The following is a 25,890-nucleotide window of genomic DNA, read 5'->3' as shown; positions in this document are numbered from 1 at the left end:
ACAAGGCCCCCGGAGTAGACAATATTGCATTGGAACTACTGACGGCCGTGGGAGAGCCAGTCCTGACAAAACTCTACCATCTGGTGAGCAAGATGTATGAAACAGGCGAAATACCCTCAGACTTCAAGAAGAATATAATAATTCCAATCCCAAAGAAAGCAGGTGTTGACAGATGTGAAAATTACCGAACTATCTGCTTAATAAGTCACAGCTGCAAAATACTAACACGAATTCTTTACAGACGAATGGAAAAACTAGTAGAAGCCAACCTCGGGGAAGATCAGTTTGGATTCCGTAGAAACACTGGAACACGTGAGGCAATACTGACCTTACGACTTATCTTAGAAGAAAGATTAAGGAAAGGCAAACCTACGTTTCTAGCATCTGTAGACTTAGAGAAAGCTTTTGACAATGTTGACTGGAATACTCTCTTTCAAATTCTAAAGGTGGCAGGGGTAAAATACAGGGAGCGAAAGGCTATTTACAATTTGTACAGAAACCAGATGGCAGTTATAAGAGTCGAGGGACATGAAAGGGAATCAGTGGTTGGGAAGGGAGTAAGACAGGGTTGTAGCCTCTCCCCGATGTTGTTCAATCTGTATATTGAGCAAGCAGTAAAGGAAACAAAAGAAAAATTCGGAGTGGGTATTAAAATTCATGGAGAAGAAATAAAAACTTTGAGGTTCGCCGATGACATTGTAATTCTGTCAGAGACAGCAAGGGACTTGGAAGAGCAGTTGAATGGAATGGACAGTGTCTTGAAAGGAGGATATAAGATGAACATCAACAAAAGCAAAACAAGGATAATGGGATGTAGTCTAATGAAGTCGGGTGATGCTGAGGGAATTAGATTAGGAAATGAGGCACTTAAAGTAGTAAAGGAGTTTTACTATTTGGGGAGCAAAATAACTGATGATGGTCGAAGTAGAGAGGATATAAAATGTAGGCTGGCAATGGCAAGGAAAGCGTTTCTGAAGAAGAGAAATTTGTTAACATCCAGTATTGATTTAAGTGTCAGGAAGTCATTTCTGAAAGTATTCATATGGAGTGTAGCCATGTATGGAAGTGAAACATGGACGATAAATAGTTTGGACAAGAAGAGAATAGAAGCTTTCGAAATGTGGTGCTACAGAAGAATGCTGAAGATTAGATGGGTAGATCACATAACTAATGAGGAAGTATTGAATAGGATTGGGGAGAATAGAAGTTTGTGGCACAACTTGACCAGAAGAAGGGATCGGTTGGTAGGACATGTTCTGAGGCATCAAGGGATCACCAATTTAGTATTGGAGGGCAGCGTGGAGGGTAAAAATCGTAGAGGGAGACCAAGAGATGAATACACTAAGCAGATTCAGAAGGATGTAGGTTGCAGTAGGTACTGGGAGATGAAAAAGCTTGCACAGGATAGAGTAGCATGGAGAGCTGCATCAAACCAGTCTCAGGACTGAAGACCACAACAACAACAGCGGGATTTGACAGTCTCGTAATGTTGTGAGGTCATTGGTTTTTAGTTTCCCTTAGATTACTTGGATCTCTTTAAGCTGCTTTTGGTGCTAAAGGCATTTTAAATAGTGTCATTGCTGTTTTTATTGCAAGTCTTCGAGTCAGTTGGATATTGTAAATTAATTTTATTGTTGCTGTTGCTCTTTATTTCACATGGGTGTTGTTTGTAGGGTAATTCCAAGATATTTGTGTTTTGGTTCCCTCTGTAGTGTTTTATTTTGAAGGGCCAGTGTACTCTTTGGTTTGAGATTACCATCTCTTTTTTCCTGTGGTTTATTCATAGGTCATTTTGCAGGGCCAATGTGAGTCTGTTTAGTGTATTTTGTACTTTCTTTGTCTTCTAAACCTATTACCATATTTTCTGCATAAAGTATGAGTGTTGCTGGGCTGTCCATAATGATCTTCATTATGTCTGCTGTCATGATGTTGAACAGTGTCAGGTCTCCTTGTAGTACACCATTGTCCGCATTAAATTCTTGGATAGGGGAATAACATCAGATATTTTGATGTGGTTTTCTGTGAGGATGTGTCAAAGTAGTTTTGTTATCTGCATCTACCTCTATACTCTGCAAACCACTGTGAGGTGCACAGAGAGGTTACGTCCCATTGTATCAGTTATTAGGATTTCTCCCTGTTCCATTCATGTTTGAGCACGGGAAGAATGATTCATTGAATGCCTTCGTGTGTGCAGTAATTATTCTAATCTTATCCTCACGATCCCTGTGTGAATGACACATAGTGGGTTGTAGTATATCCCTAGAGTAATTATTTAAAGCCAGTTCTTGAAACTTTGTTAATAGACTTTCTCTGGTAGTTTACATCTGTCTTGAAGAGTCTGCCTCTCAGTTCCTTCAGCATTTCTGTGACACTCTCCCGTGGATTAAATAAATCTGTGGCCATTCGTGCTGCCCTTCTCTGTATATGTTCAATATCCCCTGTTAGTCCTGTGTGTTATGGGTCCCACATGCTTGAGCAATATTCTAGAACCGCTCGCACAAGTGATTTGTAAGCAATCTCCTTTGTAGACTGATTGCACTTCCTCAATATTGTACCAATAAACTAGAGTCTATCTCACCTGCTTTACTCGCATCTGAACCTATGTGATCATTCCATTTCATATCTCTACAAAGTCTTACACCCACGTATTTGTATGAGTTGTCCAATTCCAACAGTGGCTCATTGATATTATAGTCATAGGATACTATGTTTTTCACTTAGTGAAGTGCACAGTTTTATATTTCTGAACATTTAGAGCAAGTTTCCAATCGCTGCACCACGTTGGAATCTTATCAAGATCTGACTGAATGTTTATGCAGCTTCTCTCAGATACTTGATTACAGATAACAGCATCATTTGCAAAAAACCTGATTTTATTATTAATATTGTCTGCCAGTTCATTAACATACAACGTGAACAACAAGCATCCAAACACACTTCCCTGCGGCACACCCAAAGTTATCTAACAACGGCTCTCCGTCCAAGGTAACACGCTGTGTCCTCTCTAATAAAGAGTCCTCAATCCAGTCACTAATTTTACTTGATACCCCATATAATCATACTTTTGACAATAAGCGTAGGTGTGGTACTGTGTCAAATGCTTTTCGGAAATCAAGAAACACTGCATCTACGTATTTGCATTGATCCAAAGCTTTCAATATGTCATGGGTGAAAAGTGAGAGTTGGGTTTGGCATGATTGAGGTTTTCTAAAACCATTCTGGTTGGCATTGAGAAGGTCATTCTGTTCAAGACACCTCATTATGTTCGAGCTCAGAATATGTTCTAAGATTCTACAGCAAAATGATGTCAAGGATGTTGGATGGTAGTTTTGTGGATCAATTCTGCTACCTTCTTGTAGACAGGTGTGACTTGTGCCTTTTTCCAGCAACTGGGCATGGTTTTTTGTTTGAGGGATCTATGATAGATTATAGTGAGAAGAGCGGCTAAGTCAACCGCAAATTCATTATGGAATCTGACTGGGATTCCACCAGATCCTGGAGCTTTATTCAGTTTTAATGATTTCAACTGTTTCTTATCACCACTGACACTAATACTTGTCATTCATCTTTTCAGTGGTATGAGGATGAAATTGGGGCAATTCTCCTTCATTTTGCCTTGTAAAGAAATGTTGTGTGTCATCAGTTTATAGGCTGAGATTTTGGACGAGTGTTTTTCTATTAATAGTGTTGAAGACTTTGCTATAGTCAGTAAAGACTAAAAAATATTATATCCCCAGATGTTGGAGAGGGGAGCTTGCTCTATTGTACAGTTCACCACAAGTAGGTTGCTTCTTCCCTTTCTGAAACCACATGGACTTTGTGATGTTTGGGCATCTGCTTCAGCAGTAAACCTGCAACTTAATATTTTCTTGAGAATTTTGAAAGATGTGTTTTCTATGGCTGTGCCTCTCTGTATGAGTCTGAGTTGCAGGTTTCTCCTTTCCCTTTGAAAAGTACTTTCGTCATTGATGTTCTTCATTGCTATGGTATTTTTTCTGTGCCCATGCAGTTTTTTAATAGGGTGTCGAGTATTCTACTATCATGTGATAGCATTCTTTGAGGTATTCTGTGTATATGCCATCTGGTCCTGAAGAATTTGTTTTTGCCTTTGTTATTGCTTCTCTTATTTCTTGTTTTGTTATGTTGGCATGATTTTCTTCCTTGTACTGTAGTTGCTGGCTGTTTCCTTGGGTCAAAGTTTTAGGGTGGCATCAAAATGGTTTTCACAGAAATTCCCTTTATTGCTGATGATCTTGGTTTTCTGAGTGCTATGAGCAGGTCTCTGAGCATGTTCTGCTCACCATCTAGCATCTCCTTCTATGTGATGTCCCTTCTTCTTTATTAGTGTGTTTTGTATAACTTTCTCAGTTTGGTGTATAGTAACAGGTCATATTATTGCATTGTGGTTTTGGCTTGGTGTAGTGCTGACAGCATCATCTTTTGTTCTTCATTACCCTTCTTGACAAACCACACTTGTTATTTCCTATTTTTGATTTGCATTTGAAATCACTGCAGAGTCTTTGTGCATAGTTGTACTGCTTCTGTAGCCTGATCTCACTGTATTATATGTTGCTTCTTCTATTATTCCTAGGCTTTCTTTTAATTTCTCTCTGTCTAATTTCCTGGACATACTGTTTGACACAGGCTTGGTTGTTGGTTATGGTCGACTGAATTCAAAAGTTGTAATTGGTATATGTTTTTCTGGTTGATGCTGCCATTGATATCCAAAGTATTTTCTGGTTCATTGGATTTATGCCTTTGCCTCATAATAATATGAAATCTGTTTGGCTGGTTCCTTTGGGCACTACTTTTTTTTTTTTTTTTTTCCAGGTTATCTTTCTTCCAACGTTTCCACAATCAGTTCCTTTTTAGCATTTGGTTTGACCTTCATTTGTGTTTGTACTTTTGTTTGTCTTTCAATTTCATCTTCAGCCATAATCAGTGGTTCAGCATATATGCTTACCATTGTGATGTGATTTGTTTTGCAATAACTGTGTTTTCACCTCTTATTATTTCCCTTATTATTCTTAGACATGGTTTGAGGGAGATGGAAACACTCCCTGCTGCTGTACCTATGGCTTGGCATGTGAAAAAGTGAATCCCATAGTGTTCTTTTATGGTATACTCTTGTATTAAAAAAGTTTCTGTGATCAAACAATGGAAAATCCAGGATGGTATATAACAGTATTAAGAGAAGGAAAGTTGCTATTCACCGTATAGCAGAGATGCTGAGTCGCAGATAGGCATAACAAAAAGACTCTCACAATGAAAGCTTTCAGCCATTAAGGCGTTCGTCAACAACACACACACACACACACACACACACAAACACACACGACTGCAGTCTCAGGCAACTGAAACCACACAAGTTTCTATGAGGATGATATTGTCATATATAGTTAGTGTCTCTGTTGGTATGAATGATATTGCATTTTTCAAGGCTTTGTTCCATAAGAGGATATTTGCATGCTTAATGCAGTTCTTCTCCTTTGAGTGTCAGGTTGTCTGAAAACAAAATCTGCTTCCTCTTACTAAGATTCCCATCTAGATAACTTCTAACGTTTTCTGAAGTGGTGTTTTCTTTAGGTTGCCTGGTTACACCCAGGCCTTTTTTCCTTGAGTTCAAGATCATTGTCTTCATCTACTGTTGTCCCAATGATGTATCCGATTGGTAAATTTGCAGCCAAACACACATACCCATTGCCATGACAAGACTGACTGTCATTATCGATAATGGCTGCCTGCTCAAATGGAGTTTGAGAGTGGGTACTGAAAGATGCATAGGGTGAGGATAGTGGGATAGCGTGAAGCAAGGGTTCCACTGATGACTTGGCAGCCACACAGTAAGATAAAAGGAGTTTAGAGGGTATAGGAAAAGATGAGGGGAAGGGGGGGAGGAGAGGAAGGTGTAGATGAAGAGGGAGAAATGGGGAGAGGAGAGAGAATATGCATGCATGAGGAGAGAGGAAGAGTAGTGGGAGAAGGCAATGCACAATCTAGATGGGGAGGAGGTGTTATGGACAGAAGAGAGATGGGAAAGGGTAAGGTGAGGTAGTGGGGAAACAGATAGCAGAGGTTTAGGCTTGGGGGGCTGCAAGAACACAGGATATGTTGGAAAGACAATTCCCACCAATAGTTCATAGAAACTAGAAGTCATTAGTGTTATAGTGTGCAGCATGTTCGGTAGCCGGGTGGTCAAGCTTGTGGTTTGCCACCGTTTGGCAGTGATCAGTCATGTGAGTAGAAATTTGGCCACTCGTCATGTCCACATGGAATGCTGTACAGTATTTGTAGTATAGCTGATAAATAACATGGGTGTTTTCACATATGCCCATGCCTTTTATAGGGTAGGAAACGCCTGTGACATCACTGCAGTAGGAGACGGTGGGTTGGTGTAAGAAGTAGATCTTGCACCTGGGTTGACCGAAGGGAATGACCCATGAGGTGCATGATTGCAACCACGATTTGAATAGGGATATACAAAGCTACTCTGTTGGTTGGGTGTGCAGCAGAACACAACTTTGGGTGATGTGGGTAGGATTTTAAAAAGGAGATCCCTCATCTCACAGCCATGCCTAGTAATTAATCTGAAGTATTTTTTCCCTAAAATAAAGTATTGAAACAATTTAGCAAAATGTATAGGTAGCAAAACTTCTAGAATGTAATTGTGTTCTGAGTGTTATTTAGGACACTGTAATACTTTCTTTTGTTGTAACATATACGTATGTTTCTCCATCACTATGAAACTTTTTGTCACTTGGCATATTTTTATCTTAAAAAGGGAATGCTATCATGATGCAGTGATAAATATTTTATCCATCTTAGTGTAAATTTGAGGAAAGCATTAAATCATACACCAGTTGTGTGAACTTCTTTTCATTTCCAAGAGGGGCTCTTCATAGAATCTGTGACACCTTCTGTTTCAAGTTATGTGGATGGGTCAAAAAGTAAGGTAATAAGTCCTCTGCAAGATAAGGTTAACTCAGAAAACCAAAGATACACCCAAAATAATTTAGGTACTAGTATAATTTCACATAGTCATCATGGTTATCTAAGCACTTGTTCCATTAGTAAACCAGGCTGATGAAAGTAAGCTAAAAGAAATCAAGGTTCAGGTCTAGGAGTCACTTAACCACAGCCTCTTGGGTGTTGGCATCAATTTTGAAATGGCAACCCGCCAGGAATTTCTTTAACGGTCCAAAGAGAAGGAGAATAAATGAACAAAGAGTTGTTCTTATGGGGCAACTGCAACTGTACAAATCCATTCTGAAAAATGAAGAAACCACAGGACAGTTGCTTAATCCACACTCTTTTACTGTGTACACAATTGGTTTTGAACACTTAAAGTTCCATCAAATGGTGTAAAACAATAAAATCATTTAATCATCTGAGGTCATCCTCACCCCATTGTTGTCATGGAAGCAAAGGTTCCAAGTCAAAATGGTAAAAGGGACAAAAATTCCATGACAGCTGTTCCCCCATGCTGCACGACCAGGAAAACAAGCAGGAAAACTGTGTAATAGTAAATACTAGTCATGAGACTCACTGGCAGCATTTGTGGGTCTCTCCACAGGTGAGGAAATAAGTCACCAGCACACCATCCACAACCATAACTTTCCACATGGATACCATTGTTTAGAACTTATTGGGGTAGACACTGGATGCCTCCTTGACATTGACATTTGCTTTATGCCTGGTGTCACATGATGCAGCATTGTTTCATTCCATGTGATGATATGGTGCAATAATGGAACACCATCCAACTGATGCTGCAGTAAGTGCTGGAGAGACAACCCCACTTGCTTGGCTATACTCTCGACTTAAAATTGCTGAGGAGTTCAGTAAGGACATGTTTTCTGGTGGTCCAATGTGTTGTGCACATAATCCAGTACATTTCCAATACAGACACTGACTTTGTGTGCCACCTGCCTCACGTGAGTGCACTGATCACCTTGAATCAGCCCTTCAGTATAGTACATGTTGTCATCTGAGTTGGAAGTGCTTGGCTGCCCTTACCTTTGCTCACCTCTCGCTTCTATTCACCTCTATCAAATTCTTGGCAAGGAAACCACACTTGTTTTCATGAAATTCCACATTTCATAAACTTCCACTAGTTGGCAGTGAAAGATAAAATTTTCCTTAAATGCAGTAATTACATTACATTTCACACTTCAGTTGCCAACCATTCATTCATAAGACCTGTATCTTGAAGACGTAATACAAAATGCTGCTGCACAGTGATCCCCAGCATTGTTTGGATACTTTGATTGTTTCTTCTACCTAGACCAGCAAATTAATTCACATTTGGTATTTATATACTCTCTTTTACTTTACTTATTGAACCACTCTCATATTTATTTAGATTTACATTTTATAATTCAAATAAATTATTTGCAGTACTGCGCGTGTTCACTTAGTGCTAAGTATATCAGTAAGAAGAGTGATAAGCAAGTAACAAAAATTCAACAGCCATCATAATCACGGGAATACTGTCATCAGATCTAGCAGAGAGAGAACAAAGCTAGTGACACTTATGTTAAATACAATAAAGTGCAAATGTGAGGACTGTGTCAAAATTGTATGAATGCAGACTAACATGCAGAGAGGTCAAATATGACACAGGTAGATGGGGTTGAAGTGGATGCTGAATGTAACAAAAACTTTTGCACTTACAAACTGCAACTGTGGAGAGTTGGAGAGATAATCACATATAGTTGTGCATACACAGGTTGTAGAAAAAACTACATATACAAAAATATAGTTCCAGAAGACAACAACAATTCTTTTTTATATGACAGAAATGTCACAGGTGCTCCATTTCTCCGCTACGTTATAACAATTTTCACACTAGTGAAGCTGAGAGACAGTGTTCAAACTGCTGTGTGATGAATATTGTTTTACAGATGTTGACTCTTTTTCAGGGGGAAATGAAGGTTTGTTGTACGGGACACTTTAGACACTCAACAAGAGTTGGTTGCCCATTTGAAATGCAGATGCTCATTGTGCATTAATGTTAATGGACAACATTTTCAGCAACATCTCTAACTGTAAAACAATATTCATCATGTGGCAGTTTCAACATCATCTCTGAACACCATTAGCGTCTAACTCTTCATAGACCCCTAAGAGAGATATGATGCACCTGTGGCATTTTTTTTTCTTTTTATCTCTTCTAAAGGCAAAAAATTATGTGTGCATAGAGTTTTTACACTCTGTGTAAAGAAACATGAGAAACAGGTCAATGCATAATAGGAAGCTCTTTATCTTTATAAAATAAAGTACAAAATTGTTTTCATCAAACAAATTTTCATATGTGACAAATTATATGCTTTCTTGAAATATTTAGATTGCTGATAATAATATTAAAAATGTACATAAAACAAGTGTACAAAAGCACAGATAAAAAATAATTAGCATGACAAAATATTACATGTGATGAATGAGAAGTCAGATGTTATGCAAATATAATTAATACTAAACCATATGGCTACTTGGCACAAACATGAAACTACCAATGAAGTTCAGAAATAACAGTTCCTCTAGAAAGGAGAACATCACAAAAAGTTCACAAAGAAATATAAAATGCGAAGGAAAGGAGCAGTATCAAGATGATAACAAAAGAGGTAGTGTAATGTCCCTGTCCCCCCCATGAACCATGGACCTTGCCATTGGTGGGGAGGCTTGCGTGCCTCAGCGATACAGATGGCCGTACCGTAGGTGCAACCACAATGGAGGGGTATCTGTTGAGAGGCCAGACAAACGTTTGGTTTCTTGAAGAGGGGCAGCAGCCTTTTCAGTACAGGGGCAGCAGTCTGGATGATTGATTGATCTGGCTTGTAACACTAGCCAAAACGGCCTTGCTGTGCTGGTACTGCGAATGGCTGAAAGCAAGGGGAAACTACAGCTATAATTTTTCCCAAGGGCATGCAGCTTTACTGTATGGTTAAATGATGATGGCGTCCTGTTGGGTAAAATATTCCAGAGGTAAAATAGTCCCTCATTCGGATCTCCGGGTGGGGACTACTCAAGAGGACGTCGTTATCAGGAGAAAGAAGACTGGTGTTCTACGGATCGGAGCGTGAAATGTCAGATCCCTTATCGGGGAGGTAGATTAGAAAATTTAAAAAGGGAAATAGATAGGTTAAAGTTAGATATAGTGGGAATTAGTGAAGTTTGGTGGCAGGAGGAACAAGACTTTTGGTCAGGTGAACACAGGGTTATAAATACAAAATCAAATAGGGGTAATGCAGGAGTGGGTTTAATAATGAATAAAAAAATAGGAGTGCGGGTAAGCTACTACAAACAGCATAGTGAACGTATTATTGTGGCCAAGATAGACACGAAGCCCATGCCTGCTACAGTAGTACAAGTTTATACGCCAACTAGCTCTGCAGATGATGGAGAAATTGATGAAATGTATGATGAGATAAAAGAAATTATTCAGGTAGTGAAGAGAGACGAAAATTTAATAGTCATGGGTGACTGGAATTCGATAGTAGGAAAAGGGAGAGAAGGGAACATAGTAGGTGAATATGGATTGGGGGTAAGAAATGAAAGAGGAAGCCGTCTGGTAGAATTTTGCACAGAGCGTAACTTAATCATAGCTAACACTTGGTTCAAGAATCGTAAAAGATGGTTATGTACATGGAAGAATCCTGGAGATACTAGAAGGTATCAAATAGATTATATAATGGTAAGACAGAGATTTAGGAACCAGATTTTAAATTGTAAGACATTTCCAGGGACAGATGTGGACTCTGACCACAATCTATTGGTTATGAACTGTAGATTAAAACTGAAGAAACTGCAAGAAGGTTGGAATTTAAGGGGATGGGACCTGGATAAACTGACTAAACCAGAGGTTGTAAAGAGTTTCAGGGAGAGCATAAGGGAACAATTGACAGGAATGGGGGAAAGAAATACAGTAGAAGAAGATGGGTAGTTCTGAGGGATGAAGTAGTGAAGGCAGCAGAGGATCAAGTAGGTAAAAAGACGAGGGCTAGTAGAAATCCTTGGGTAACAGAAGAAATATTGCATTTAATTGATGAAAGGAGAAAATAAAAAGATGCAGTAAATGAAGCAGGCAAAAAGGAATACAAACGTCTCAAAAATGAGATCGACAGGAAGTGCTAAATGGCTAAGCAGGGATGGCTAGAGGACAAATGTAAGAATTTAGAGGCTTATCTCACTAGGGGCAAGATAGAGACTGCCTAGAGGAAAATTAAAGAGACCTTTGGAGAAAAGAGAGCCACTTCTACGAATATCAAGAGCTCAGATGGAAACCCAGTTCTAAGCAAAGAAGGGAAAGCAGAAAGGTGGAATGAGTATATAGAGGGTCTATAGAAGGGCAATATACTTGAGGACAGTATTATAGAAATGGAAGGGAATGTAGATGAAGATGAAATGGGAGATATGATACTGCGTGAAGAGTATGACAGAGCACTGGAAGACCTGAGTCGAAACAAGGCCCCCGGAGTAGACATCATTCCATTAGAACTACTGACAGCCTTGTTAGAGCCAGTCCTGACAAAACTGTACCATCTGGTGAGCAAGATGTATGAGACAGGCAAAATAATCTCAGACTTCAAGAAGAATATAATAATTCCAATCCCAAAGAAAGCAGGTGTTGACAGAAGTGAAAATTACCGAACTATCAGTTTAATAAGTCACGGCTGCAAAATACTAACGCGAATTCTTTACAGATGAATGGAAAAACTAATAGAAGCCGACCTCGGGGAAGATCAGTGTGGATTCCGTAGAAATATTGGAACACGTGAGGCAATACTGACCCAACGACTTATCTTGGAAGAAAGATTAAGGAAAGGCAGACCTACGTTTCTAGCATTTGTAGACTTAGAGAAAGCTTTTGACAATGTTGACTGGAATACTCTCTTTCAAATTCTGAAGGTGGCAGGGGTAAAATACAGGGAACAAAAGGCTATTTACAATTTGTACAGAAACCAAATGACAGTTATAAGAGTTGAGGGGCATGAAAGGGAATCAGTGGTTGGAAAGGGAGTGAGACAGGGTTGTAGCCTCTCCCCGATGTTATTCAATCTGTATATTGAGCAAGCAGTGAAGGAAACAAAAGAAAAATTCGGAGTAGGTATTAAAATCTATGGAGAAGAAATAAAAACTTTGTGGTTCGCCGATGACATTGTAATTCTGTCAGAGACAGCAAAGGACTTGGAAGAGCAGTTGAACGGAATGGACAGAGTCTTGAAAGGAGGGTATAAGATGAACATCAACAGAAGCAAAACGAGGATAATGGAATGTAGTCGAATTAAATCAGGTGATGCTGAGGGAATTAGATTAGGAAATGACGCTTAAAGTAATAAATGAGTTTTGCTATTTGGGGAGCAAAATAACTGATGATGGTCGAAGTAGAGAGGATATAAAATGTAGACTGGCAATGGCAAGAAAAGCGTTTCAAAAGAAGAGAAATTTGTTAACATCGAGTGTAGATTTAAGCGTCAGGAAGTCGTTTCTGAAAGTATTTGTATGGAGTGTAGCCATGTATGGAAGTGAAACATGGACGATAAATAGTTTGGACAAGAAGAGAATAGAAGCTTTCGAAATGTGGTGCTACAGAAGAATGCTGAAGATTAGATGGGTAGATCACATAACTAATGAGGAAGTATTGAATAGGATTGGGGAGAATAGAAGTTTGTGGCACAACTTGACTAGAAGAAGGGACCCGTTGGTAGGACATGTTCTGAGGCATCAGAGGATCACAAATTTAGTGGCAGCGTGGAGGGTAAAAATCGTAGAGGGAGACCAAGAGATGAATACACTAAGCAGAGTCAGAAGGATGTAGGTTGCAGTAGGTACTGGGAGATGAAGAAGCTTGCATAGGATAGAGTAGCATGGAGAGCTGTATCAAACCAGTCTCAGGACTGAAAACCACAACAACAACAAAAACAACAACAACAATGTCCATGTAATCACCAGGAAGCAGTGAGCTATGAAACAAGTTGATGGAAGATCTGAGCATGAGCTGAGTGTGAAATGGGTAGGTTGGTGAAGTGAACATGAAGTATTGGGTAGCAGGAGCAACAATATCCACTCAAGTTTCATAGATATAAAATGGAGTTAACTGATAATCTGATAAGTATTGCATATCTGTCTTCCCCTGCCAGACCTAGAGTTCTGAAGCTCATGGTCTGTAATCCTATGCTTGAATAAGAAAACAAAATTCATTGTCCACATGATATGTCACAACAAATTCTTGACCACCACATTGAAAGGAACGGTTTTAGGGAAGAAAAAAAGAGGAAGGCTGTGGAAGAATAATATGAATTCACTTAAATTCAAACAGTACGCTGACTAGAAATGCTCAACAGAAGAGAGACATATGGCTGCAGTAAAAAGGCCTAGCCTTTAGAACATATTGATGATGAAAATGGAGCTGTTGTATTAGGCTCACACACAAAGGATAAAAGACAGATTGGACTAAGATTGCTTGTTTGGAATATTTAGAGGCAGCAGTCATCTACACTCAAAAAATTCAGAATTGTGAGAAGTCTTTCTATATTTGAAATAGTAAATGGACAACTTTGCGTATGCATCCGCAAATCTGACTTGGGTTCCCAAAATGTGGCTTCTTAGCTGTGGGATGTCTGGTCTATACTCTTACAATATAGAAATTTTATTTTACGTATGCCAGATTTCGAAAACTTATTCTTATAATCTATAATTTTGTGCCTCACAGCAAACACAAAATGTGATTAGACAAGAAAATTGTTTTAACATTTAATTGTAGATTTTTAATGGCTTACTTCTGTGGTATGTCATGTTAACATGCTTAATTATCTTGTCAAGCTGCTTTTCTTTGTTGCTGTCTGTGCGTGGCCCACAGGTTTTATTTTTTCCTTGTTGTTTTCACAATGTTATGTCTTCATTCTGAAATGTGGTTTAATTAATTAATTAATTAATTTATTTATTTATTATTGTTCCGTGGGACCATATTAAGGAGAAGTCTCCATGGTCATGGAACGAGTCAATACATGAAATTATAACACGATTGTAGAAAGAGATAAAATGAAATATAAGAAACATATTCAGGTGACAAGTCGTAAGTTTAAATAAAGAAAATCAACAATGTAACACTGGAATTTGCTTAATTTTTTTAACTCTTCCAGGAGCTCCTCGACAGAATAGAAGGAGTGAGCCATGAGGAAACTTTTCAGTTTAGACTTAAAAGTGTTTGGGCTACTGCTAAGATTTTTGAGATCTTGTGGTAGCTTATTGAAAATGGATGCAGCAGAATACTGCACTCCTTTCTGCACAAGAGTCAAGGAAGTGCATTCCACATGCAGATTTGATTTCTGCCTAGTATTAACTGAGTGAAAGCTACTAACTCTTGGGAATAAGCTAATATTGCTAACAACAAACGACATTAAAGAAAATATATACTGCGAGGGCAATGTCAAAATTCCCAGACTATTGAATAGGGGTCGACAAGAGGTTTTCGAACTTACACTACACATAGCTCGAACAGCCCGTTTTTGAGCCAAAAATACCCTTTTTGAATCAGAAGAATTACCCCAAAAAATAATACCATATGACATGAGCGTATGAAAATAAGCGAAGTAGACTATTTTTCTTGTTGAAATGTCACTTATTTCAGATACTGTTCTAATGGTAAATAAAGCAGCATTTAGTTTCTGAACAAGATCCTGAACATGGGCCTTCCACAACAGCCTACTATCTATCCGAACGCCTAGGAACTTCAACTGTTCAGTCTCGCTTATAATATGCCCATTCTGTCTTATCAAAATATCAGTTCTTGTTGAATTGTGAGTTAGAAACTGTAAAAACTGAGTCTTACTGTGATTTAGCATCAAATTATTTTCCACAAGCCACAAACTTATTTCATGAACTACATTATTTGATAATATTTCAATATTACACACAAAATCCTTCACTACCAAGCTGGTGTCATCAGCAAACAGAAATATTTTGGAATCACCTGTAATACTAGAAGGCGTATCATTTATATAAATAAGAAACAGCAGTGGCCCCAGCACCGACCCTTGGGGAACGCCCCACTTAACAGTGCCCCATTGGGACTGAACATCACTACCACTCTCAATATTGCGGAGAATTACCTTCTGCTTTCTGTTCTTAAAGTAAGAGGCGAACCAATTGTAAGTTACTCCCCTTACTCCATAGTGGTCCAACTTCTGCAGTAATATTTTGTGGTCAACACAGTCAAAAGCCTTCGTTAAATCAAAGAAAACACCTAACGCTCGCAACCTTTTATTTAATCCATCCAAAACCTCACAGAGAAAAGAGAACATAGCATTTTCAGTTGTTAAGCCATTTCTAAAACCAAACTGTACATTTGACAGCAAATTATGTGAATTTAAATGCTCCAGTAACCTTGTATATACAACGTTCTCGATAACTTTAGCAAACATCGATGGCATAGAAATAAGTCTATAATTATCAACATTATCCCTGTCTCTCTTTTTATAAAGTGGCTTCACTACCGAGTACTTTAATCGGTCAGTAAACCGACCACTCCTAAAGGAAAAGTTACAGATATGGCTAAGTACTGGGCTAACAACCATAGAACAATACTTCAGTATTCTGCTAGATACCCCGTCATATCCATGAGAGTTCTTGGTCTTTAGTGATTTAATTATTAACTCAATCTCCCTCTTGTCAGTATCATGGAGGAGCATTTCAGGTAACAGTCTCGGAACACTTTTTTCTACAAGTGCTGTATGATTCCCTGTTGGGACTAGGTTTCTATTTAGTTCACCTGCTATATTCAGAAAGTGATTATTAAATACTGTACATATATGCGACTTATCAGTAACACGGACATTCCCACTATGCACTGATTCTATATCCTCGACCTGTCTGTGCAGACCAGCCACTTCCTTTACGACTGACCATATGGTTTTAATTTTATCCTGAGACTTAGCTATTCTATCTGCACACCACATACTTTTTGCCTTCCTAATAACTTTTTTAAGCACCTTACAATACTGTTTGTAATGGGCTGCTGCATTTAGATTGTGACTGTTTCTAACGTTTTGATATAATTGCCACTTTGTTCTACAAGATATTCTTATCCCTTTAGTCAGCCACCCAAGCTGCATGTTTGTTCTAGTACCCTGTTTTGAGCATTCTAACGGAAAGCAACTTTCAAAGAGCACGAGAAAAGTCTTGAGGAAAGCATTATATTTATCGTCTACTGTATCAGCACTATACACATCTTGCCACTCTTGTTCCTTGATAAGGTTTACAAAGGTCTCTACAGCAACTGGATCAGCTTTCCTAAAAAGTTGATAACTATATTTAATATGTGTTGCAGCACAAAAATCTTTTAGAGTTAAAATTTGTGCATCATGATCTGAAAGGCCATTCACCTTTTTGCTAACAGAATGCCCTTCTAGTAATGAGGAATGAACAAAAATATTGTCTATGGTTGTTCTACTGTTCCCTTGCACTCTCGTTGGAAAGAATATGGTTTGCATAAGATTATATGAATTAAGGAGGTCTACCAGCATCCTTTTCCTTGCACAATCACTTATGCAATTAATATTGAAGTCACCACATATAACTAACTTTCCTCTAGCTTTAGCAAAAATGTTGTGAAATCAGAGTCTGGGGATCTATAAATAACAACAGTAAGAAGTTTAGCTCCACTAAATTTAACCACACCTGCACAACATTCAAACACCTTTTCAGTGCAGTACTTTGAAACATCAATTGACTCAAATGGGATACCGTTTTTCACATACATGGCTACTCCCCCACACCGCAAAGAGCTCCTAGAAAAGCTGCCAGCCAACCTGTATCCTGGTAAAGGAAGCCTCTGAATTATCCCCTTAGTTAAGAAGTGTTCAGATATACCAATAATTTCAGAGTCAACATCTATAAGCAGTTCACTAACTTTATCTCTAATACCTTGTATATTTTGATGAAATATACTAATTCCCTCATTAATCGGATACCTAAGCTTTGTCGAAAGTGGTTTCTTTGTTAGAGAGACTTCCCTTAAGCAGGAATACCTATCAGCTGACTTCAATCTAAAAAAGGTACAGCTCTAACACCCACAACTACCGGAATTTTCCCATGAGTGATCCCACCACCCCCACCTATGCTGTCACCTATAAGCTTTGCCAACCTCCCCTTTCCGTACCTGTTGAGGTGCAGGCCATGTCTAGTGAAACCCGTCCTGCTGATAGACTCCACTGACACCACTGAAATGTGACTCATGCCTTCTGTCATCAGCGCACCCCCAAGTCTCATGTTATTACGCCTGACGGCTGTATTAAGATGAGGCCGATTATGATGCTGAAACAGTTCCACGAAATGTACATTCGTGTTGCCAGTCTGAGTGGCTATCTCTTCCATGTCACCATCTATGTCATATTCCCCATCCCTGTCAATACTATTACCAGCCCCATCCACAATCACTACCTGATCCTCTTTAGTAAAATCCCTACATAACCCCTCTATGTTAACAGTCACCTGAGCCAATCCTGCATCAGGCTTCACAATGCTGGTGACCTGGTACTCACTCCCCAACACTTCCTGCAACTGCTGGCCTACACCTCTACCATGAGAACTACCTAACAACAGAACCTTCTTCTTTCTCTGAGACTTTGCAAATGTCCTAGCCACCGTAACTGCTGAGGTCTGCTGCATACTTCCTACATCTACAGCTACTAGAGATTCCTCTCCACTAGACTCTGACAGTTGGTCATATCTTGCATTTTTCCATGCTAGTCCATCCCGTGCAAGGCTTTTCATCTCTGCATAACTACTGTAACCTTTATCCATTTGGACCTGCTTAATATATTTAAGCATTTTCCACTAAGATATTGCCTATCTTCCTCCCTACTTGCTTCCATTGCCAAACAATTGTTTTTTGATGCCTCAGGATGTCCTCTATCAATGTATCTCTGTCTTTAGTTAATTTATGCAATAAAGTTTCCTATCCCCAGTTTGACAAGTTTTTAGCCTGTATACCCTTCTTGTCTGTACCATTTATCATCCACATTTCACTTCCATATAATGCTACTGTCCAGATATATAACAACTGTCTTTTTCAAGAATATGTGGGATGTTCCGAAAATAAGTTATGTCATTGTTTTTGAAAGAGAAGATGGTACACTAGGTGATACAAACAAACACCATATGAATGCACACCCATTGCCAGTTCAGTGACAGAAGGGGCATCAGCAGAGGAGGAATGACATATGCACACAATGCCAAAGAAGAGAGAGAGTACCAGCAAACCGGCATGCCCAAGTTTATTTGAGAACACGATGGCAGACTGACATATACTGACAGTGTGGTCACCAGTGGAAGTGCTTGCTGTTATCCAGTATGAACGGGCATGTAGAACTAGTATGTCCATCATCCATGAACACCTACAGGACATGTATGGTGAAGAGGTCATGTCTCGGCAAATGGTTGGTCGTTAGGTTGCATATTCAGAGAAAGCAGTTAGTGGGAGGGGGATGAAGGTCGAAGAGGACATTTCTCCACATTCACAAGTGAAAACAACATTGCTAGAGTACAGGACATTGTTTTAAGGGACAGGCACACAGTGGTGTTAGATGTGACATCTACAACGTAAATTAGCCATGCTCATGTCTGTCACATACTCCGTGATGTGTTGGGTTACCAGAAAGTGTCTGCAAGATGAGTGCCAAGAACCCTGACCCCAGATCACAAGAGTGCAAAAATGGGAGCCAGCCTCGATCACTTGATGCAGCATGTGCGAGAGGGAAATGAGTTCCTGTTCAGAATAATCACAGGTGATGAGACATGGATGCACCACTTTACCCCTGAATCGGGGCAAACTCAGTGATGTGGAAGCATCTTAGTTCACCAGTGAAGAAAATATTCAAAGTGTCACCCTATGCAGGAAAGGTTATGGCCACAGTGTTCTTGGACACAAAAGATGTGATTCTCCTTGATTTCCTCCAGCAAGGGACCATCAGTGTGGCATGTTACTGCAACACCCTCAACAAACTCAGGTCTGCCATTTGATGAAAGAGACCAGGGCTTGTGAGTGAAGTTGTTTTACTCTCGGACAACACTGCAAAACCAAACACGGCAAGGCTCACATAGTATCATATTTGTCGCATTAGATAGGACAGATTGGATCACCAGCCCTACAGCCCCAATCTTTGCTCATCATATTTTCACCTGTTCCCTGCACTGAAAGTCACACTCTCAGGATGTCACTTCCAAACCAATGCTGAGGTGAAGCAGGCTGTGCGACAGTTTCTTGTCTCACAATGCACCGAATTTTACCAGACTGGTTTCTTCAAACTGACTGTATGCTACAACAAATCTCTCAATGTCAGTGGCGACTATGTCAAAAATTTTGCTAGATGTATTGTTCATGATGCCATTGTGTGTTTGTTTTTAGCAATAAAGTATCAGTATGAAAAACACAGATGAGACATACTTTCAGAGTGTCCTTTGCAATTTTCTACGTGTTTTCAGAGAGCACTTGATATCCTTTTTACTTCAGCCACTGGCATTTATTTTGATGCCGAGATAGCGAAACTCATTTCCTGATCTAATTCCCTCAGTGTCACTAGATTTAACTTAACTACACTCCTTTACACTTGATTTACTATTGTTTATGTTCCTTGTGTAAGCTCTCTACAAGACACAATGTATTATGTTCAGCTTATTGTCCAAGTCCTTTGCCATTTCTGGCAGAATGACACCAACAAACTTCAAAGTTTTTATTTCTTCGCCCTGAACTTGAATTCTCTTCACCGATTTCTTCTCTATGCACAAACTGAATAACATTGAGGATAGGCTACAACTCTGATTCACTTCCTTTTCAACAACTACTGCCTTCCCTTCACATCCTCCAAATGCAGCCTGGTTTCCACACAAGTTGTAGATAATCTTTTATTCCCTGTATTTTATCCCTGATAAGTTCAGTAATCAAAGAGTGTATTCCATTTAATGCTGCCATACGCTTTTTCTAATTCTATACCTGCAATAAATGTCGATTTGTGTTCCTTCAGTGTAGCTTCTAAAATACATTGTACGCTCACTATTGACTTGCGTGTTTTTGCATTTCTCCACAATTCAAACTGGTCTTCCCAAAGGTTATATTTCACAATATCGGTGTGCACTTATGAAGTCGGATAGTGCACAGTGGCTAGGAGCGTTGTATCACGCAATATTCCACCGGCCAGTAGTATCATTCTTCTGTAGTATTAATTAGGAATGGCATAACGTAAAACACAAGTATTACAATAAGAAGTAAAAGAGAGAGTTTTCCAAGCATATAAATTCTACTAAGAGAAGTCAGAAGCAGAAACAGTGGTCCAGTGTAGTGCTCATCCCAGCATTGCCAATCACCAGTGTAGTCAACAGCTGGAGCAGTGTGAGGTGTAGGGGACAGACAGAGTGCATACTAGCAATGCTGCAAAACATTCTCCCCCCCCCCCCTCCCCCCCATCTCTCTCTCTCTCTCTCTCTCTCTCTCTCTCTCTCTCTCTCTCTCTGCACAGTGCAGCTGACTTCTAATGTGTACACCACTTTACACTTTAGTCATTCCATTCTTCTGTTGATTATCTGCACTAGTACTCTGCAATCCTGACTTATTAAAATTATGGTTTGCTAATACTCACATATCGTCTTCTGCCTTCTTTGTTGTTGTTGTTGTTGTTGTTGTTACATACTACTTGGAGCTTCGGGTAATTTGCTTGTCTCATACATCCTGCATATAAAGTGGAACAATTTGTCATCGTTGGTTCTCACAAGGCTCTTAATGATCCTGCAGGAATGTCACCTACTCCATGTGTCTTGTTTCTAGTTAGCCCTATCAGTGCTCTGCCAACTTCTTCTGACATTACCACGTCACTTACATGTCTTCACCCTCTTCCCCTTTCCTTTCCATAATATTGCCCTTTCTTTTCTTTATGTAGCCCTTCCACCTCTCAGCCTCATTTGCTTAGTAGTGGCTTGCCATCTGAGCTCTTGATGTTCTCTCAATGCTATCCATTTATTTCCTTGTGTATTTCTTCTGCCTATTTCTTAGCACATCCTGTGGTACATCCAACTACTTCAGATTGTTCTGCCATATTCAGGTCCCATCTCTTTAATTAACCAACCTTCTGCAATTTTGTCATATATATTCAGCAACTAATAAATTATGATCTTAGTACACATCTGCTTCTGGAAATGATTTCCAATTTAAAATCAGTTTTATAAATCTCTGTTTTACCATTATGTAATTTATCTGAAGCTTTCTGGTGTCTCCAAGTGTCTTCATCTTGCAATAGTTAAATTATGCACTGTGAAAATTCTAAGAGACAGCTTCCCATTTCATTCATTTCCCACAGTCCATTTTGTCCCACACTCACCTTTCTTCTCTTTGTCACTACTGATTTCCAGTTCACACATCCCTTAATTGACTGACAAATGCCTTATATCTCATCATTTATTTCAGTCTCTTCATCATTTGCAGAGCAATCAGCCTTATATATTTCAACCACTGTGATGGATTGTTGTTGTGTATGGACTCTGGCTATATTAATCCATTCAGTATGTTATTTATAAAAGTTCACCCTCATTCCTATTTCATAGTTTTTGTTAGACCTACTCCAGCCGTCCCACTATGTTTTAACTTTAACCTACCCAGTTCTTTCTTCAAGTGCTCTAACCCACCATATGAAATGGACAGCTATAATTATCTTCAAGTGTGTAAGCAACCACCCACAGCAAGGTCCAAGGTTTGTGGCTTTTGCTATGTCTGTATCAATATTCACCCTGTAGCCATTTTAGTGATGATGTTTTGTTTAAGAATATTAATATCCTTTGTTGTTTTGTAAGGTATAATGGTAACCATATTAACCAGTAAAACACAGAAATGAAAATATCTCTTGCAGTTTTATATGTTGTAGAAATATGCATTCGTAATTACATCTGTATGCATTGGTTGTTTTACAGGAGGTGAGGAAGTGGGGTAGGGAAGACCAAAGATGTATTGCTGGATTGTGTAATAGTATGACCTAGATAATTAATGTTTCCTGTGTATTCTACCACTGGGATGAATCATGTATCTCAGTGTGTAATACTGTTTTTAGTACACTGAGGTGTCAAAAGTCATGAGGTATCTCCCAGTATCATGTTGGACCACCTTTTGCTTGGTTTAGTGCGACAACTCGGTGTGGCATGGACTGAACAAGCCATTTTAAGTCTCTTGCAGAAATATTGAGCCATGCTACGTTTATAGCTGTCCATAACTGCTAAAGTGTTGTCGGTCCTGAATTTTGTGCACGAACTAACCACTCATTTATGACCCATAAATGTTCGATGGGATTCGTGTCAGACGATCTGGGTGGTCAAGTCATTTGCTCAAATTGTCCAGAATGTTCTTCAAATCAATTGTGAGCAATTGTGGCCTGGTGACATGGTCCATTGTCACCCATAAAAATTCTATCATTGTTTGGGAATGTGAAGTCCATGAATGGCTGAAAATAGTCTTCAAGTAGCCAAACATAACCATTTCCAGTCAATGATCAGTTCATTTGGATCAGAGGATTCAGTCCATTCCATGCAAACGCAGTGCAAACCAGTACGGAGCCACCACCAGCTTGCGCAGTGCCTTGTTGATATCTTGGGTCCATGGCTTCATGAGGTCTGCGCAACACTCTAATCATACCATCATCTCTTACGAGCTGAAATCAGGATGCACCTAACCAGGCTGCAGTTTTTCAGTCATCTAAAGTCCAGTCAATGTGATCAAGAGTCCAGGAGAGGTGCTGCAGGCAGTGTTGTGCTATTAGCTTAGGCACTCGCATCGGTCATCTGCTGCCATAGCCCATTAGCATGAAATTTCACTGCACTATCCTAATAGATACATTTGTCGTATGTCCCACACTGATTTCTGCATTTATTTCATGCAGTATTGCTTGTCTGTTAGTGCTGAAAACCCTAAGTAAATGCTGCTGCTCTCAGTAATTAAATGAAGGCTGTCAGCCACTGTGTTGCCCACGGTGAGAAGTAATGCCTGAAATTTGATATTCTTGGCACACTCTTGACATTGTGTATCTCAGAATACTGAACTCCCTAACAATTTCTGAAATCGATGACCCATGTGTGTAGCTCCAACTACCACTCTGCGTATATAGTCTGTTAATTTCTGTCTAGTGGCCATAATTATATCAGAAACTTTTTCATGTGAATCACCCTTGTACAAATGAGAGCTATGCCAATGCCCTGCCCTTTTCTACTTTGTGCCTGCAATTCTACTACCATCTATATTTGTGAATATCAGTATCACATTACTTTTGTCACGTTAGTGTATACTGCCTTCCACACAAGGTCTGGAAGAACATACGTTCAAGGTTGTTAATGAAAATACTGGTGAGTGTGCCAGCCAGCCAAACCTGTAATGTTCAGATGCAGCATTAGTAGTATCCTGCTTGATACAGCACATTGTTTAAATATCTGGGCCTAATGTTGCTAAGCACATGAGGATTGTGGTAGGAAGGGCGAATGGTACTTTGGTTTATTTGGAGAATTCTAGGAAAGTGTGGTTCATCTGTAAAGGAGACCTGGTGTAGGATGCTAGTGCGACTTATTCTTGAATACTGCTCGAATGTTTGGTGTCCATACCAGGTGGGATTACAGGAAGATTTGAAGCAATTCACAGGCTTGCTGCTAGATTTGTAATTGGTATGTTTGAACAACACGCAAGTGTTACAGAGATGCTTCGGGAATTGAAATCAGAATCCCTGGAGGGAAGGCGATGTTCTTTTCAAGGAACACTGTTTTGAAAATTTAGAGAATCAATCATTTGAAGCTGACTGCAGGATGATTCTGTTGGCTCCAAAATACAATGCATGTAAGGACCACGAGCTAAGATACGAGAATTAGAGCTCTTATGGCGATGTATAGATAGTCATTTTTCCTGTGTTCTGTTTTTGAGTGGAACAGGAATGGCAGTGACTAGTAGTGGTACAGGGTACCCTCTGCCAAGCAACATAAGATGGATTTGGGGAGTATCAGTGTCGATGTAGAATGGCTGGTTAGTCCTAAAGTTCACAAGCTAAAGTTTTCAGGTAATGGTGGGAGACAAATAAGGAGTAAGGGGAGCTATCCACTTTCCTGTTACTTCCTTCCTCCGGGAGGTTGAGGAATGTTGGAAAGGCAGGCTTAATCATTTAGTCCGCAGGTTGACAGGTATATTGCAAGCATGGGAAGATATACAAGGAAGCGAAGCATGAGAGAGAGAGAGAGAGAGAGAGAGAGAGAGAGAGAGAGAATGTATGTTTATTGGCGATACTTGGTACTTTACCTCCTGAAGATGAATACTGGTAGACCAAACCATAGGAGTATACAGTTGACTCAAGAGATGTGTGAAGTAGTATGATTGAGATTATTGGTTTAAATAGGCATACACCTTGTCTTGTTTAAATTGTTAACATTTCTATATTAAAAACAGAAAAATAAAAAGTTCAAGCAGTTTTATCATTGCACTTATCCATTTGAGTTACAAAATAATTATTTTTGAGCTTGCCATGCTGTCGTGGACAATGACTTTTCTTTTAACCCCCTTACCCACTATTTTCTTCCAGGGTAAGGATCAGATGCTGTCAATTGACAATGAAGATTATGAAGTGAGACCAGTGCATGTCACACTTCTACCAAAAATTGTTTCTGTATTTTGCAAGACTGAGGCTGCATTGTGAACTGGTAAAATATCAGTTTAGTACTGTTTGTGTTCAAATTTTGATGTGTGTATACCATTTGAAGTTGAAATTCACCTAAGTCAAGGTTCAGTGTTCCTGCAACTTAACTTCAAACACACCAAAATTTGTCAAATATATGTCCAATAATGATTTTTTGTATTACATATTTGTATGAATTTACAGTCATAAAACAGATTCTCAGTGCTACTGTATCTCATTTTATATTGTAAATATACTTTTGAAACTTAATTCAGTTCTTCATTACCTTCCTTTCCCTTTCTCATGCTGGAGTTTCGAAGCCTGTCAGAGTGTTTGTGCGTGTGCACGAGCGCGTGTGTGCCCACACATGTATGTGTGTGTCCGTAGTATAACTAAAAGAAAAGATAAGCCTTCACATATTATATTGGCCTTTTTTAGAGTGTGTTACCCTTTCAAATATATCAAACACAAATGTGCCAGTAAAATTTAAATAATGGCACGAATAGCAGATCTTCTGTGTCCAAAACTTTTCTATGTAACTGGCTCTCAGTGTTAAGTTTTGAATGAGAGTCAAATGCTCGTTACTTAAGAAAACCATTGCACATTCTCACATGTAACATCATTTATTCCACGTCAAGGAAATTTACTTTGAAAGTAACGGTTCTCAAACCACCATTCACAATATTTTCCTGCGACCTGTTAAGGGCTCCACAGATGAGCAATGAATCGCAGCAATCCATCTAATGTGTTGCTTGCCTTGACAGCCCATGCATGACCAATTTGCCAAGTAATTTCAATCAGTATTATGAACATCACTGTGTTGAGGAGTTCTGTTATGGCAAATGAACTGCTATGTTTAGCAGCAGCTGCAACTGATTTCCGTATCTCCAGGAATACTTGCAAGGCATAAATTTAAAATAAATTAGATTTAGAATTTATTAAACTTGTTTTGAAGTGCTATTCTTGGGAAATGTAGGTCACCTTACAGAATACATTACATTTTTCACTGACGCCATATGGGCTGTGTACATATTTGCAGTGTGCTGATACACTTAGTATTACATTTATTAGTCCTTAATTCCTTTTTATTCATTAGTCTTATAATTTAACAAATATTTACACTATTTACTCGATATTTCTATAGAGATGAGTCAATTGCAGTCCTTCTGGTTATCATAACTCTTGTTATAAATTGTATGAAGGAGAGTTA

The 25,890-nt window shown here is 39.1% G+C and overlaps 1 protein-coding gene across 1 annotated transcript in view; it reads left to right on the top strand.

Annotated features, from left to right (window-relative positions):
* The window catches only part of LOC126416618 (acylglycerol kinase, mitochondrial), a 95,558-nt gene extending 70,608 nt beyond the window's left edge, over positions 1-24,950 (top strand). Inside the window, exon 8 of the mRNA XM_050084374.1 lies at positions 24,588-24,950. Within this exon, the coding sequence (XP_049940331.1) occupies positions 24,588-24,701 (114 nt within the window). The 3' untranslated portion in view covers positions 24,702-24,950. The remainder of the gene's footprint in view (positions 1-24,587) is intronic.
* The last annotated feature ends 940 nt before the right edge of the window (positions 24,951-25,890 follow it).

Source organism: Schistocerca serialis, chromosome 8 (assembly GCF_023864345.2).
Source record: "Schistocerca serialis cubense isolate TAMUIC-IGC-003099 chromosome 8, iqSchSeri2.2, whole genome shotgun sequence".
Taxonomy (NCBI): domain Eukaryota; kingdom Metazoa; phylum Arthropoda; class Insecta; order Orthoptera; family Acrididae; genus Schistocerca; species Schistocerca serialis.
This window is presented reverse-complemented; position numbering and strand designations above follow the sequence as displayed.